Source organism: Solea senegalensis, linkage group LG9 (assembly GCF_019176455.1).
Source record: "Solea senegalensis isolate Sse05_10M linkage group LG9, IFAPA_SoseM_1, whole genome shotgun sequence".
NCBI lineage: Eukaryota > Metazoa > Chordata > Actinopteri > Pleuronectiformes > Soleidae > Solea > Solea senegalensis.
In genome coordinates this window covers 21787789-21805885 of record NC_058029.1, presented here as the reverse complement: position 1 = coordinate 21805885, position 18097 = coordinate 21787789, and the positions used below count along the sequence as shown (strand labels likewise).

The 18097-nt window shown below is 37.8% G+C and overlaps 1 protein-coding gene across 3 annotated transcripts; it reads right to left on the bottom strand.

The window, feature by feature from the left end:
* Positions 1–1393: 1393 nt before the first annotated feature.
* On the bottom strand, positions 1394–15895 carry ptpn6 (protein tyrosine phosphatase non-receptor type 6). 3 transcript variants are annotated; one of them, XM_044033130.1, is made up of 16 exons: positions 15479–15895; positions 15108–15130; positions 13545–13667; positions 11996–12190; positions 9883–10066; positions 8114–8230; positions 7793–7915; positions 7091–7187; positions 6900–6979; positions 6630–6776; positions 6152–6283; positions 5873–6027; positions 4043–4110; positions 3810–3961; positions 3402–3466; positions 1394–1655 (listed from the first exon to the last, which is right to left on the bottom strand). In XM_044033130.1, the coding sequence occupies exons 2-16, from the start codon at positions 15113–15115 to the stop codon at positions 1562–1564; spliced, it is 1740 nt and encodes a 579-aa protein (XP_043889065.1). In that variant the 5' UTR covers positions 15116–15130; positions 15479–15895; the 3' UTR covers positions 1394–1561. The 3 variants fall into 3 exon arrangements, with proteins under 3 accessions (XP_043889065.1, XP_043889067.1, XP_043889066.1); XM_044033132.1 differs by having other exon boundaries at positions 15659–15895; XM_044033131.1 differs by lacking the exon at positions 15479–15895 and having other exon boundaries at positions 15108–15472.
* Between the last annotated feature and the right edge of the window lie 2202 nt (positions 15896–18097).

The window sequence follows — 18097 nt, the reverse complement described above, 5'->3', positions numbered from 1 at the left end:
TAGTGCGGAGATGAGGCCAAACATTACCAGGAAAGCATCAGTGAGCCTGGAGAGGTTCAGCACCACATCACCTTCTAGGACAACGCAGACCTTCACTGGGGTGTAGTGAACTGTTCTTACGGCATGGTCAAAAATAGTTGTAAGGAGGGCCACCGATGCATCCCCAATATCTGGTTCATCAACATCGTCCTGAAAGGATGGAAGAGATCACACACTATAATATCCACTGAAACAAACATTTCATTATTTGCTCATTTCAGAGCCTGTATTGTCAAACGATCAGTACAAAACCTAAAGGAAATGTGCGTCAATTTCCGAAATAAAAGCGAGTACAGACGCCCGGAGGAGTTAATTTTGAGTTGTCTTTATTTATGAATTAGCATTGTAACAATCAATACCTTTTTACATATTTCCTTCATTTAAAAATTGCTATATATCTGCTCTATGTATGTAAAAAAAAATCATATATCATATGCACTGATGTAGATTGAGTTTATTTACAGTATATAAGTTGTATGTATTTTGTGTCGCTTCATACAGTATTATGTCTATTCAGTATAGACTAGAAGGCTGTTATTTCAGCATTATGGTCTTGTCATTTTAACAGCATCACATTGTTTTCCAATTAACTGTGTTTTTCAACATGCTCTTACTGTAAAAACTACAGCTATATTTGATTTAGTTGTTTACAGAAAAATATTTTCAAATAAACTACTTTGCATTGTATTTCCATGTGATTTCACAATATTTTGGTGTTAATTCTACGGTCACTTTTTACAGTGCAGAATGATGAAATCAAAAGCCCAAATTAAAGATTTAAGTGAAGTTATTTCCATTTCAGACTTTTTTTTAAAAGTGTATAATCACCTGAACTATATTATATTATAAATCGGTCACTATAAATTGAACGTAGGTGTAAATGTAAGAGTGAATGACTGTTTGTCTGTATGTGGCCCTGCGATGGACTGGTAAACTGTCTGCCACTAACGTGGTAGATAATGGATGGATAGATGGATGGATGTTCCCATTACCACAGACAGATCTTTATATAAACATTAGGAGCAGATTAATTAAATAACAACATGGACAACAGTAATTAAAAGGTTAATGTTGATTTACATGATTTGTGATAAAATTATTATTATTATTATTATTATTATTAAAATTATGAAAATAATTGCTAATAAATGTTTAGTATTCTATTCTCTCTATACTCTGGGTTCTCCAGTTTCCTCCTTCCTCACACATGTGGAAGGGAAGAGCTAAATCCAACACACTGTACCTTTAAAAAAAAGATACATTTTTTCCTTTCCTGCTAAAGTGTATGTTTTTTTAGAGCTTTCAGTTATTATTGTCAAAAGTGGCAGATCCACTAAAGAAGAAGGAGACACAATTAGACACACTTTCAGTCTTTATTTCTAACGACATTCATCATTCAGATGAGATGCCATTGAGTTATTTAAACCTGCAATTTATTATTGCATTAGGTCTTCACTGAGAGACAACTCACATGCTTGCATAAATATAATAACATGACACAGTTAGGGAATTAAAATAACTCCTATTTCTTTCGCAATGAGCTGCTTTTCTTGTCCGACTTTGGCTTCTTTGTGTCCTTTCCTTTTGACAGATTTTCATAAACATCATCCTTTTGCCTGTAAAAAACAGAAACATAATCAGTGAACTCTTCAGCCACTCAACAAAATATTTTATATAAGCCACAGATCAGAGAGTGGTAATAAACAGGCCTGTTGCATGTGGACAATTTAAAGCAGAACAAACACACAAATCTTTCTTTTCAAAGTTGGCAGAGCTTCAAGTGGGTCAAAGTGCACAGTGTTTGCAGCTGAAGTATTCAGTGTGTGAGCTGTTTTATCTTGACTAATTGGGTAATTAGAACAAAGGCCACTTTATACTTGATTAAGCTCACCTTTTGACCCTTGACCTTTTGGCACACAAGCCAAAATGTCAAAAAACATTATTCAGACAATACAACACAGAGAGGAGGGGTGTGTTCAATTTTCTGTGTACACTGTAAAACAATTCACATCACTTTGTTTCTGGTTGTGATCCATTTAAGCATCACTGTCATCATGAAATGTAAAACCAGCTCTGAGGCTTTGGAGGAGCTTCTCATGCTTTTGAAGACATAGTGAGGGTTACAGTATCTCAGCTTTTGTTTGCACTGACAATAGAATCCCATCTTCTTGGAGATTGCCACATACTGGACAACCTCTTTCATTGTTTTTTTCATGCTCTTTTGTTTGGAGTGCCTGGATCACATTGTTGCTTTGAAGTCTGTTGTTTCCCTCCTCTTTTTCTTAGATCACACAACATACTCTCCTGATTGCACTTTGATTACACAACCAGTTCAATCTCATTTTTCGATCCCATGATGAAAGCAGAGTTTTGATGACTGGTCACGCACAGCCTCTTTAGTGTATTATTTTTCATCATGGTAAAGAAATTATTCCTTCATTCATGGCCCTAATACTTCACCATAGCACTGAGATAATAAAAATTCAAAGTTTTTAGATTGCAGTGAGTGCTTTCAGTGCACCTCTTTTAGATTAAATTAGATTTTTTTTCTCCTATTTTTCTACACACATTGAGCATAAATGCTGCTGTGAAGTCAATGGGGTGCAGATGATCCGTTGTCTTTGTTTTATTTATTTTTTTTCTTAGCTGAATACATTCATTCATTTGGTGAGACTGCCACACATTCATAGTTATCTCAGCAGTCAACAGATTGTGGTTGTTCAGTGACAAACAGATAATGCTCACAGCACGACCACTGAGTGCTTTGGTTAAAACACTTTAGAATCTAACTGCACCGAGAAGAATCACACATTAGACGAGGAGAAACAGGAGCTTGTGTCGCCTTTATGTCTCATGTTTCCTGACTGGGACTAAAAACAATGGCTGAATTTGGATTACATCCTCCATATTCAAAACAGATGCATTTTGCTGATGTCAGACGTGGATTATGATGCCCACAGACTGGGTGATCATGTGTAACAACCAGGGACTTGATGTTTGTACTAAACCACCATGACAGTCTATCTGGCTGTGAATGTGGAAATATTTCAATGGAAAGTGGAAAGTCAGTGAGATTCATGGAAGAACTCAAATGTCTGTCCAAAGTTTCCTCAAACAGTTGTTTTTTGTGTGTGTGTGTGTTTCTGTCAGGATTGCTGTTGAAACTTAAACTAGAAATTATACGAATCAGTGCAGCTTTTAAGGAAAATGACACGTTTCAACTGAAATTATGAATATTTCTTGCAGTGCAGTCCAAAGTCGTTGTTTTTTTTTTTCAAGAAAGTAGGGCAGAGTTGTGAGGTTTGGAGAGACAGTGTGAATTCATTATATAAGGGGCATAAAAATCACACACACACACTCACTTTGAGACCTTCCTGCTCACTTGCGGGTGTTTGAGTTGCAGATTTCCATACTCAGTATCAACTTCCTGGGGAAAAGAGAAACAGAGAAGGTTCAGATATGACTGATACAGAACAGCTGAGGCACACACACAGAGATCACATGACTTGTCTATGTGTCTATGTGATGCAGTGTTTTTTTTAGGGTCAGGGTCAACGTTCATGTTTCACAAGCTGCTCTCTGATAACATTTCCTCCTGCTGGGACTGAACCTCTCAGCACATCCACAAGTGCAAAGGCCTATCGATCCACTTTATATATCTGTATTTACTTATTTGTTATTGCTATTTCAAATACAAGAGCAGATTAAATCCCACAGTGTTTGATGGTGAGACTTTGTTTTCCTGGATTCTGTGCCTGGGTGTAGCTCACCATGGAGGCGTTGTTTGTGGCTTTGGTGGACTGTATGTACTCGGACACAGCCAGGTAGATGAACTTGTACTGGGCCTCTGTCTGCACCATACCAGAGCGCTGCTCCCTCACCATCTGGATGTATTTTGGGATGTCAATATCACAGTCCATACCTGCACGAAAATGGATGGAGTCAGTATGATAAACAAAACAAAACAGAAAATGGTGTACTTTAAATGGACATTATTTTTTACCCTGAGTGTCAATGGTCTCCTGGATCATGTCAATCACCATAATTGTGCCTGTCCTTCCAATGCCAGCGCTGCACAAATTCATGGACACAAGTCATTTAATATAACTTTGCATTCATCAAAACAAGATGCATTTAAAGGGTTTATTTGCAGACACCGAATAAACCAATGATAAGTATATTTGTACAAATGTGTAATTGCTATAAAATAAAAAGCATTTGGTTTCTGTAGTCGTAGAATAAGCCTTTGGGGCAAGGGCCTTGTTTTACAGAGGCTGCCATTTTGTGCCGCCAGTGTGTGCATTTCACGATTTGAAGCAGGAACAAATTAAAAAGAGCAGCTTTACCCACATTAATGTAAAAATGTAAAAAAAGGTGAAACATCAGAGAGAGTAGGAGAGGGAAGGAGTTGTCAAAGAGTGTTTCAATTATGAATATATGCATATGAAAGCCACCGTAGTTCCCTGACATGTTTGGATTAGTGTGGAGTCCTGTGTTTGTTACAATCTGCAGTGTAAAAATACTCGCCCTAAGGATCACAGAATCATGCAGCAAGCGGTTTTAACACACAAAAAGCCTCAGTGTCCGACGTATCACATGGAAGAATTCCAAAAGGATCATTTGTAAGTTGTCTCAGGGCTCTTTTGTTCGACTATTAATCTTAATCTTGAAAATATGATCATTTTAATCTTTAACTTTTAACTAAGCCCGAGATTATGAAAGTCTGGAAACCTTGGAGCTGTGACATTTTTCACAGCATTACACAAATAAGGGAATCCCAGTTCCAGCACATCGCACAATTAAAATGTGAGAATTTGGAAAAAACATATGGTCCTACAAATACATCATCAGCTTTGTGTGTGTGTGTGTGTGTGTGTGTGTGTGTGTGGACGCAGAAAACTCAAACAATGGCCTCTTTGTACAGCAGCCATTTTGACACAGGTGTTTCTGATCGCATGAATGATGGCTCTGTTCTGCACCAGAGAAAGATAAATGGAACTCAGCCATCAGTTATTTCACTATTTACACCTGTAACCTGGGAAACACTTAACAGAGCAGTGCAGTAACAGTAATATGAAGGTCATAGTATAGTAATACTTTTATTAACAGTGGCCTCGCTACACTCATGTGGTGGATGAAGCAGTAGACGATCGATGAATGAATGAATGAACTAGAGCTGAAACAATTACTCGATTATTAATCGATTACTAAATGAATCGCCAAATATTTTGATAATCGATTCATCGGTTTGAAGCTGTTTTCAAACAAGAGTTCGGATGGTTTCAGCTTCTTAAATTTGAATATTTTCTTCATTCCTTTGCACCAGATAACAAAGAAATCATTAAAGGTGAAGCATTCTGGTTTGTGGACAAAAACAAGTCATCATTTCCAGGTTTGACAAACATTGATCAACATTTTTCTCACATTTTATGGACCAAACGATTACTCGATTAATCGAGAAAATAATTGACAGATTAATCGATTATGAAAATAATTGTTAGTTGCAGCTCTAGAATGAACCACCTTCTATTTAATGTATTTTCCAGCTTGGTAAGAACAATGTAAATGCTGTGGTAATAGAATATTACACTCACACCATGTTTTAACATGTTGGACCAAAGGTTTCATCCACAAATCCATGATAAGTATCGGTTCTTTAAAGTCACAGTATTGTGATGACTGCTCGGATGAGTCTCACACCTCCACTGTTTGTGTCCAAAGCTTCTTTTACGCAGGTTACATTTTTGTGCCGACAACAGACAGAATAAATATCAGGTACATTCACCTCCATCGTTACATTGGCTCTATAATCCCTGCTCTATCTTTTCTGTACCTGCAATGGATGATTATGGGTCCAGCATGAGAATTTTCAGCTTGTTTCACATTAACTTCAGTGAGGAAGCTGAGGACGCCACCTGGCTGCTGAGGGACACCATGGTCAGGCCAGCTGAGGTACTGGTAGTGCCATACTTGACGAGAGTGCTTTGGCTGTCAAAGACGGGGAAAACACGAGGTGAAACTATAACCACTGAAATGTGTTTCACATCAGCTACAGCACATACACAGGGACGAGTGAGTGCACTGAGGTGAGAGGTTGGTGTTAGGACGTTACCATGTGCATAGGAGAGATTTCCAAAACTCTGACTTTGTAATCCACAGCTTCTCTCTCCAACACAAAGTTCACCACGTAGCGCCCGAACCCCTTGGAGGTATGAAGGTCTGGCCAGTATGGCACACATTTATTCTGCACAAAAATACACAAATCATTTGTCACTTCATCTGAACGGTTCACTTCCAGCACACGAGTACAAAAAGCCTTTGACTGGCTTTTGTTCTTGTTTGTTTGTTTTAGTTATGTCATGGGGTTAGGTTGTTTGACTTGACTTCTCTTTTATATGATGTGAATTTGACTGATGAGATTTTTGTCCTCTCAGTTATGAACTCTAATGAACTCTTATGAACTCTAAGTAAATTGTGAATATGTTTACATACGTCAAATGGCCAAAAGTCAGAAAATCATTGTCAACAACGTTCCCACATAAGTTTAAGTTGCATCCTCATAGTGTAAAAACGGTTGCGCTGACACTGACCCGCCCCTTCTCGACTTCTCTCGTTGTCATGACGATCACATGCGTGTTCTCCTGCCATACCATCTGCCAGAAATCATTGACAGTTGTTGCTAAACATCCCTGAGCGGCAATGTACATTTTCTGACCTCCGGACTCCCACAGGTTATTCTGTAAACAATGTCAACCAGTGAATAAACACACAGACACACAATCAAGACTAAAAAGAATAATATGAATGACGCCGCAGCAGCACACGTCTGCCACTTTTCCTCTTGTCGTGTGCAAACTCACTTTGACGTAGTTGGCGTTGATGTAATCTGAACCCACAACACTGGGATCGGCGTCCTGCAGGATGACCCTGGTGTCATCGACTTGTGGGAGAAAACAAGTGGTGCACGGAGAGAGGAAGAGGTTCGGTCAAAATGAGCTCTGTCAGAATGCGGATGTGTTCATTCGAAGCACGATGACAGGGAAAAACTCACAGGGAAGAATGTTCTTATATCTGTTTTTGCTCTTGTTTTCAAGTCGTTGTCCTTCCTCTCTGCTCCTTTTCACCTTTGCCTCCAACTTTTGCAGAGCCTGGCAGGAGAGATTACAGTTATTATTACTATTGTGTGTATATATGTTTTATAATGACAGGAAATGAAAGAATAAATCCAACTGTCACTCAAAAGTGCAGGAAAAACGAAACTCCTCTGTATCCATCTAGATCTAAGATCTTATGGTGCTGAGGTGAGACAGATGGTCAATAGATGAATTTGTTGAGCAATAGAAAATAATATGGCAACTTATACTTAAATACTTTTAAGTAATAATTGTATTCATTTTAAGCAATAATAAAACATTATTCATATTCATTGTCATGGTCGTGACCTTTGCCTTTAGATCTTTTATATCTTTAAGGATGAGCAAAGTTTAATAGACTTGTAACTAGTTTCTTAACCACATCAGTTACTAGAACTGATGTGGTTAAGAAAATAATGATAATTTTATTTTTTACAGGTTTTCACTGTGTGTTTCAGACTTATTATATTCTACCACCACAAGATGGTAGTCTATTACCTCTGCTTTAAAGCTGGACTCTGGTTAGGAAGTAAGAAAAAAAAAAGTTGATTTCGACACCCAATGTTTAAAATCAGAAATGTGACATATAAATAAAAAAGTGAGGCCAGGTCAAATCTTACGTCAAACTCCTCCCAGAAGCCCGCCTTGCTGTTTTCTTCCTTGCCCTCCTGCTGTTTGGTCTGATTCAACTCTTTCACCCTGCAGTCGATGTCTGCTGCATTCACTCTGGTGGAGTAATACGGCTAAGAGAGAGAGGGAGAGAGAGAGAGAGAGAGAGAGGGAGAGAGAGAGAGAGGGAGAGAGAGGGAGAGAGAGGGAGAGAGAGATTTACCAGATGAAGGTTTAGCCCTAAAATATTGCAATAAGCTGATAAATGAATGTTGAACCTTCTGTTTCTTCCTACATCTTTTGACCTGATCTATAGACATCATCATTCATACCTGTTTGAGATGCACCCAGTTACCGGAAATCTCCTCAATGCCCTTACGTTTGTAGAACTCCACCAGATCTGTCAGTGAGTCGAACATCTCTGAGCCGCCCACTGTATACCTGTCATTCTGGGCACACACACACACACAGTGTCAGAGGGTCGAGACACAGTCTGTACCAAACTGTCTGATAGTGGATATATTGACCAATAAAAAAAAAAACTGATTTCAAAATGAGATCTAAAAGATCTCATTTCTAATTTTAGATTAGATCTAAAATGTACAAAATACAAATGCATAATTGAATAAACAATAATATAAAATAATAAAAAAACATATGAGACATTATCATTATTATTATTATTGTTGTTGTATATACTTTTATAACGCATCTTAAAACCCATCTTTACTCTCTGGCTTTCAACCCAGTACGAGATGTTGGTTTTTATAATTTTTTTATAGTTTTATAACTTGTTTATTTGTGTTGTTTTTATACTTTCTATAGTATTTTATTGTTTTATTGTTTGTTCTTGTTAGGTCTATTAGGTCACACATTTTTTATATTTTGTTTTATTTATCTCTGATATACAGCACTTGGTTTCAGCTGTTGTTTTTTAAAGTGCTTTATAAATAGTTAAAAAGGCTTTATAAATAGTAAAAAGTTGGATTGGATTGGATTGGATTATCAAAATACGAAAGATATTTAAAATAATGCAGTAGTCCTCTTACACAGTAAAACCTGCAGTGAAACTTTGCCGTTTGTAACCTTCCAGTTATCTCTATCATCACTAATGCACAAAATGATACACAATGGTTCTCATTTAGACGAAAGGAGGGCACAGTATTTTCTGTGAGATCAACCACAGCTAAAAATAACATGCAAAGGCCGTGATGGTGACAGAAGATTATAATCTATGAAAATGAGGTAGAGTTTGCCTGAGACTGTGTGTCTCTGTGCTGTGTCTGACACTAGAAGCCATTTACAGAGAGTGGACAAATGTACAGCACTGTGCATTAGATCTGTTGTTTTAGCAATACTATTTATCCATCTCTTTACTGGAATAAAGTCAGAATTTACAGGAAAAATAACACAAATCACTCAGCGAAAAGTGTTAGTCTAAACCTAACACTTAAACAAAAGCAGGAGTTTGAATGAAACCATAATTGATGTCATTGGTAAAACCTGACTGTCCAACTGTGTAATGTTGAAAAGGGCTAGTTTATCCAAGGCATTCGTGAGCTTTACATACATTTTTGCACAGTCTTGTAGTTTTTGGTTTCATACCATTCACACTCAAAAAAGTTAACTATTTTAAGTATCTGTGAACAAATGTTGGAGACCTTCCACACGGTAACTAGTCTCCACATAAATAAACTATAAGAATTTCAAAATATGACAAACCGACACTCTGCTGTTGCACAACATGGGGAAATGAGACTTTAACGCTATTTCAAAGTGCACAGCACAGCTCTGGGAATATTTCAGTTTTTTGGTTTTTTTTATGTGCTGTGACACTCTAAACTGAGGTCAGAGTGTGAGTGTGTGGGCCCTGCAATGGACTGGTGACTTGTCCAGGGTGTACCCAGCCTTTCACCCTATGGCAGCTGGGACTGGAACCAGTGACCCTCATGTGGAGGATAAAGCAGTGGATGGATGGATGAATCTGTTTGTTTTTTTTTTCGTTTTGGAGGGTCAATAATAACCAAAAAAACAATCTCTATATTTATACAGATGTTACCTTGCATGTGACACACACACAGACTGGAGAACCAGCACCCACCTGGCACATGATCTTGATGTGAGAGACCCGCTTTCTACCTGCTTTGCCCTTCTCATCCGTCAGAGCAGAGAGGACAAAGTCCCCGGGTTTGGACAGTGACTCTCTGACCAGGAAGGTCCCCGGCTCGTCTCGCTCAGAGAGGAGCGTTTCTGCATTGGGCCCGGACAGGTGACCGTGGTACCACCTGGTTCAGAAAAAAGCACAGATAGATCATGGACACGGTCGCAGTCACATTTTCAAGTCCTGATCTAAAAGTGTGGCTGCTGCGACCTGTAAAAAGACACACGACACAGACGTCCCTTATCTAGTGCTTTTGTGATGAACCATCATCAGGCATCAGTCTGTTAAAGGCTGTTAAAGTGTGTGAAGTGTTAAACCACTGTACACAATCAAACCAACATGTTAAAACAGCACATAGCAATGTTGTTAGACACTGGTTATATTTATGTCCATCACTGTACTCTGTGTGTGTGTGTCGACATATGTGTGCACACTATGTTGTTTTGTGACTTAATTTAGGCAGAGTTTTCGATTTCTTCTTCTGAACTTCCTGTCTTGCGGTCGGAAAATTTCTGATGACAGGTTTCTCTGGGCGAGGAGGACAAAGTATTTATAACAACACCACCACCCCTCCCCCCTCCCCCCCTCGCATTTTAGTAACTACTGGTAACCCCACTATCACCACCATCACCACACCTGCATGCTCGCTCTGCGCTTTTTCAATTGAACACAGGCCACTTCTTTGATTTATTCACTCGTAAAATCAAGGTCTATGTCCTTTACAAAAGCTGAAATTAGAAGTAAATGAATCTCCACCTGACTTACTTACTGACGGCAGGCTGTGTGAGGCAGCAACAAAAACACCGTGTGTGCAAAGTGAAGAAGGTAAAGAACAGCCTGTATGACGCCATGTGATCATTTTGTCCCTTTCTATTCATTTATTTACATGTTTTGTTTGATTCGTGGGCATTTGACCAGTGTGAGTGTGATATCTTCACTTCGTGTTAAATTTGATTTAGTGCGACTGAAAACTGCCCAAACAGTGACCAGCTGAGGTGTGTGCACTGCTGAGAGAGAGAACGAGAGAGACGAGGGAGATGAGATGAGGAAGACAGAGTGAGCAAGAACATGGTGGTGTGTGCAATAGAGGAAGACAAGTCAGGTCTGTCCATTGGTTTCAAAAGTGTCAAAACCTTAAGTTTCCAACCGCAACAACAAAAGGGAAGTTAGACAACTGACACAGAGAAGGACGACAGAGGGGTGGGGAGGACGGGTAAAGCCTCTAGCTTGGGTGAAGTACACAATCACACAATCACACACTCAGACCCACACACACACACACACACACCCACACGATAGAAAGTAGTGTCCTCTATGACGCTTTGTCACGACTAGCTGGACATGAGCCCACTTTACTCCAACAGCAATTTCATGGAATTCTAAAGGAGAATGTGTGCATAAACAGTGAATATCAACTCATACGTATGAAAATACATTTGACAAATGAGCAAAACATGGAGCTCAATGCGTGTACTGGGGAACAGGATTTAAAAAAAAAAAAATCAAAACCAGTTTCGAAGGCAGACGGAAGAACCCAACATGCAGAAAAAATAAAAACTATAAAGACAGCTCACATTTTACAAAATGAAATCTGTATTCACAGACAAAAAGTAAACAATGGATGTATTACATGTAAACAAAAGTATAGAAAAGTCTGATCATGTGAAATTAGGAAACATTCTAACAAATAGTGTGTGTTAATTAATCTAGGCGAGTGAAAGTATGAACCCTTGACAGCCGTGGGTTCGTAGTGTCTCCACTGTGGGGGGGTTGTTTTCACTGACTCACATTTTGACAAAGCAAAGATGCTAATGGCACCAAAATCATCTAAAACAACAAGAAGAAGATGAAGAAACTTTTCCCCAAGAGGAAAAGATTAAAACTAGGTGAGACGTCAAACCTACAAACTGCACTCATTATCTGTAGGAAGTAAACAGCAGATTCTGCTCATCGCATTGGTTTAATATACTGAGAATGCCAGTGGGTGTGTGGGCCACATTCATCTACAGAGGGGCTGATGAAGAGTGAGTGAGGACAGTAAACATGCACCCACCTCTCAGTGGTGGGGTCAGAGCAGTTGAGCGGGTATTTGAGCTCAATAATGGTGCCGTCCCTGTCCTGTAGGATGCCGTTCTCTGCCGTGTAGTACTCCACCAACTCTGACAGGGTGGCAAACTTCTCGCCGCCATACAGGTCGTAGTAGTCTCCTGTGTTTTGGATGCGGATGTGTGTCACCAGCTCACCCACCCTGAGATGACAGAAAGAGCCGTTAGGCCAAACTGACTCACCTGCAAAAACAAAACCTTTCTAATGACAATGAAGAGAGCATCTCTGTCCCGCGGTGTTTTAACAATAGGATGCACAGTACTACCATGGTGCCTACGGCTGGAGACAACTTCATATAAAGACTTTTTAGAACTCGCAACTCGCATTATTGCTGTGGCTCATCTGTGGAATATCAGTGTCCTGTTTTCAAAGATTCCATTCTGTATAATTAGTATAATAAATATAATAATAAAATAATATGTGATGTCAAACTTGTTTCGTAGGTTCAGTTAATCTCCGCATCTGCCACAGCAGTAAAAACCCGTTATGAGCACTAGTATTTACTGCCAAAATTAAATGTTTCACCCGAAAACAAAAGAGGACAGAGCTTTTGAAGTAAGTACGTCCCTGTGGAGTCAGTGTCCTCCTTTAAATCAAAACTGAAGTTCCAGTTTTACCTAATTTTGTTTATGTTTTAGAGTATTTATTATTCTATCATTGTATTACTGTGTTTGTATTTATATATATATATGTGTATATATATATATATATATATATATATATATATATATATATATATATATATACGTGTGTGTTTTTAATCCCTTTTTGAATGCTGTTTCAGAAAGCACTATATAATTTAAGGTTATCATATTATTTATCATTGGATGTCTTGTTGTGGGGTCTACTGGACTCTGGGATGTGCAAAAGAAAGAACTTCAAATTGAGACAAAGGAGAATGAAAGTATGAAGTACGGCCATTTATCTACTAATTTATTACAGACCTATGATCTCAATTTAATATGAACCTTTACGTCCTATGAATACAGACTTAAACTGCGAGCAACAATGCATTGAACTTTCTGCTCGATGTAAACTCCAGCTCATGAAAACTTTCTCATACAACACTGTACCTGTCACCACTTCAACACACAGAAAACATGTGTCACTTGTGTCAAATGTCACTGTTTATCTCTTTGAACCACAGACTATGATCAGTGAATATGTGAGACACTTCGCACACAAACAAGAACCATTTTATCACACAAATTTCATATGACTCGGTTATCATATGTACTTCAAATCTGAGTCTTTTGTGTAGATCAGCTGAATTAATTGAAGAACAAGCATCAATTTAATATGTAATATATAAAATATATATTTATAAATTCAAGGTGACGACACCAGATTGAAATGAAAACAAATTCAAAATCTGTGAGGATATTTTTATTAGGGTTTGCTGAGGTGAATAGTCCATGTGCCGCTGTGCGCTTCATATTTTTAACACTATGCTGTTTAATCATGTCATTCAAAGAAGGGGAAATAAGATTTATTACCTGACAGACAGAGAGAAATCTCCGATATTCTTCCTGCTAGGTCGAGCCAGAAAGCTGCCATGGATGCCTCGATTCTTGAGTATATTTTCGGCCTCCAAGCCAGTGATGTCTCTGTGAAACCACCTGCGTTCACACACACACACACACATATATATATATACTGTAAGTACGCAGTAAATATACACACCTGCACACAAAACACAGCAAACACAAATGCACATTAACATAAATGTGGATAAGTGTAGTGAAATATTCAAGTATACTGTGTGTGTGTGTTTCCATAGAGTGGGAAATGTATCGTGTGTAGCATCACTGCAGAAAAAAGGGGCAGATTTCACTCCTGTTCAATCTTGATAGAGCTTGTATTAAACTCGCAGTTGATTCACATTAAGCATCGATTAACAATTGATTATAATTATACATTTAAAGAAAAAGGTATTACATTTAATAAAAAAAAACTTGGTTTACGCCAGGTCATTTAGTCCCTATTTTGTGTGTGTATATATACATATACATATATATGTATGTGTGTACATGTATGTGTTTGTTTTTTTCAGCTTAAACCAATTTGATTCATTGAAATGATGTTTGATATTGAAAGAAATCACTCATTGCCCTCTGAGTGCAGCCGCACGTGGTCATTATCCCTCACAATAAAGCTTGTGTAGAGATATAACTGACTCTGTGCTAAGCTCTTAAAGTCACTAAAACGACACATTACAACACTGTTTTTAAGAAGACCACACCACAATAACAGCAATCTTCACGATTAACTGTGACGTGAAGCTGCTTCTTGCAACATTGTGAAGCCCAGGTGCTTTTCACACAACCACGTCAGCACTGACAGAATGAAATAGCATGTTTCAACATTTTTAACTGAACCAAAACAATAGTAAAAAATATAAAATGATTATAATATATCCCAACTGTAATATGCAACTTTCAAAGTTACGAGTCATGGGGCTAATGAAGGATTAGTTTATCTTATCCTGCAAACCTGCAGCTTTCACATGAAGTTGTAATTAATGTAATCGAAGGCACCTTAATTGATATTTCATCAGAAACGTTTTTGGTTGTTTTACTGTGATAAATATAATAAATATTACATAGATAAATATAAAGCCTAAATGACATGGAGTATAATGTTTGAAAGTGGTGTGTTCTGTATGTTTACTTTATACATAAACATGTGCCTCAACGTTAATTGTGGGCTTTTACAAAGACAAAGAGATGGACTGACAGGAAAACGATTACAGAAATAAAACTAAAGGTAACCTTGTAAAAACGTCTTTCAAAGAAGAGGGACTTTTTTAATCGACAACTGAACTAAAAGCATCATTTGTGACACAACTTCTTTACAAAAATGACACTCGACACATCACATACATCACATGATACAAGAACATGGCACGGCAAGTCAAATGCTGGGGAAAGACAGCAAAGGAGGAATGGAAACAGAGAAGTTGTCATCATGGCTTGCACACAAAAAACACAACAGAACACAACCAGCGTTAGAGAGTTAGCTAAGAGAGTATTACAGTGTCTGACGAAGGCCTGACTCACCGAACCATGTTGTCTCTTCTCTTCTGTTGGCACCAAAGAGAAGGAGAATGATTTGAGAAGTCACTTGTACATGAGTAATGTTTATCTCTGATCTTGTAAAGAAGTGTCTGTCACTCACTACTTCCTCAGTCTACATACAGCAAAATATCATCGTTTAAACTGAACAAGTGCTTTTCGTTGTCAAGAACTCTCCCTTTTTACTGTCCGACACGATCAAACGATCAACTCATCAACTCTCGGTTATCACAACACATCCACAAAACAACCCTTTAACCACCTGAACTCTCCTCAACTTAACCTCCCTCCACCCACTCCTCTCTCTAACTCTCTGACCGCTCACTGTCCCCAGAAGAAAGCAGGTAAACACTTACTCTTCTCAGTTGCCTCTGAAAACAACTGACACCTCTCTGAGACGCTCCGAGACTGTATACGTCTCTGTCCCCTCCTCTCTGTCGTTTTCTCACTTGCTCTCCCCTTCCTTCCTTTTTATGTCTCCTTTCATGAAATAGTGAAAGCAAGAGGGAACTAAAACAGCAAAGAATCCTCCTCACCGCTGACAAACTTCTTTTTTTTAAACGAGACCCCAAAACGTTATCAGTCAGTTATTCCACATTGATTAGAGGAATAAAAATAATCCAAAAAGTGCACTTTGAGCTTCCTGTAGTTTGTCTCATAGTCTGCTTGCAAGGCTTTCCCCTTCACCTGTCCACCTGTCTGTTACTAGTCTAGTGACTGTTTGCTCTTTACTTCCAGGTGTGTTTGTGTGTCTGTCTGTCTGTGAATGTGCAACACACAAAGGTCAGAGTCACACAGCACTTCCTTATTTGCAATCCAAACCCTCCCACCTCCATATAAGTGTGTGTGTGTGTGTGTATGTGTGTGTGTGTGTGTGTGTGTGTGTGTGTGCATCCATTATCTATTGTCAGTATTTCTGTCAATTCCAGTCATTATCAGACCATAATACCGTGATTTCACAATCACCACGGGCATTTAAAAAGCATAATGCACACTAATCCATATCTACTGAATTTATATACATATATATACATATACACATGTGCTGTTTACTGCACACTACATGTTATCACTTTCATAATGATATTATTATTATTACAGTGCTGACTGAAGCAAATAGTCATTACATTTGTACATGGTTACTGCTTATTGACTGTGAAGCTTTTCTTTGTCTTGTTTTTTAATACATTGAACCATATCTATTTATGTTTTTTGCTTTGCTGTATATAATTGCATTGTTAAATGAGGCTTCTTATCAACTACAGGCTCCTGATGCACTTGCCTTATGTATACTGCTATATGTAAAGTCTGTGTTTTGCTGTCTTCATCATGCTGCTCTAAAATTAATTGCCCCTGGTTGGACAAATACAGCTGTTTGAATCAAATTAAACTGAATTTAGTTGAATAAATGACTTAAAAGACACATCTCTCGTGCATTTGGGTCCAGTTTTCTGGCTTGTTTAGGGATCAACAATATGATACCATGCATCATTAGGCAATTCCATCTTGTCTATCAGATAACAGATTAACACCACTTCTACCAGGAAACATCTCTTCAATAATAATATAATATAGAAGGTGTCATATTTTATGGAAGTCATTCCCAGAGACTCGGAAATGAAAATCAAGTCTCTGGTAACGACTGCCATAAAATGGCATTTACATGAAATTACATTTCAATAGTCAGAAGCATTATAGCATGAACAATTTTGCTTGTGTCACAATTTATATTGTGAATTGGGTCACAGGTTCCAATATTGAAATGTTTGGGGAACATTGTTTTATAGCAACACAGAGTTTTATGGCATAATTATATTTTTCAGTGGAAGTGGGATTAGGAAATGACCATTCATCATGTGTTGCTTCTACACTCATTATTATGATGAATGCTTATCACCATCACTTCCTCTGCCCAAGACTGACCTCACAACACAGACCTGGGATCATTCACATTCACAAAAATGTATGGCAGAAAACACAACTTGTAAAAAAAAGGGTAAATCAGTTTTGTTTTGCCAAGCTGCATCACATATTTGTGTTTGTTGTTGTTGTCGTCATTGTTAGTTCCTTTTGTAAGTTAAAAAACTTACAAATGTGTTACTAGCAGCAGAAAATGTCACCATCCCAAAAACTGCTGTAAAAACATTATATATTAATAGTAAATGTATTCCTTGAAATGTATTTTATGGAAATTATTGTATTTGTTTGTTTTTTTTCTAAATAAAATACTGGCATAATGGGTTAATAATTCAAAAGAAAAATTCAAAAATATTATTAATATTTGATATGTACTGTATAAAGGCTGAAGTAGCTTTAAAAGATTGACTAATTTAACATGGAATAAAAACATTAATATATAATGTTTCTACAGCTGTTTTTGGGAAGGTGGTGCTGCTAGGAACAAAATATTTAAGTTCTTGTGTAGTTTAGCCATTTTAAGCTAATTAAAGAAACTGAGATGACAGTTCTAAAGTTGACCAAAAATCAATATCCCTTGGAAAATTTGAGCTATATTCATTTAACACAGCCAAAATGGAAATGTCCCCAGGAACTCTTAAGGGTTAAATATATTTAATTTCTTGTTTGGTTCCTGTTAGTTTTCTTACCTTGTATGTACTTGAGTATTTTGTCTTGTTCTATCAACCTGCCTAGGGACTACAGATTTAAATTAACCAGTGGCAATAATCTGGCATATTTACCTGCTCATGCACTGTCTCTACTAAGTGAGCAAGGAAGGAAGTAAAAAAATAAACAACACAGTAAAACTGTAAAGACATAAAGGTTATGCTGAAGCATGCATTGATACAGGTACAAAAACAGAAGTAACAAGAAAGAAAAAATCTAACATACATCACAGAAAGAATTTACTTCACCTCATAAAAATGTAAGACACTCACCGCCGAGCCATGGTTTGGGTTCTTCCTCTCTGCAGGGTCAGCAGCAGAATTAATTTGTCTGTACAAGGAAGTGATGGG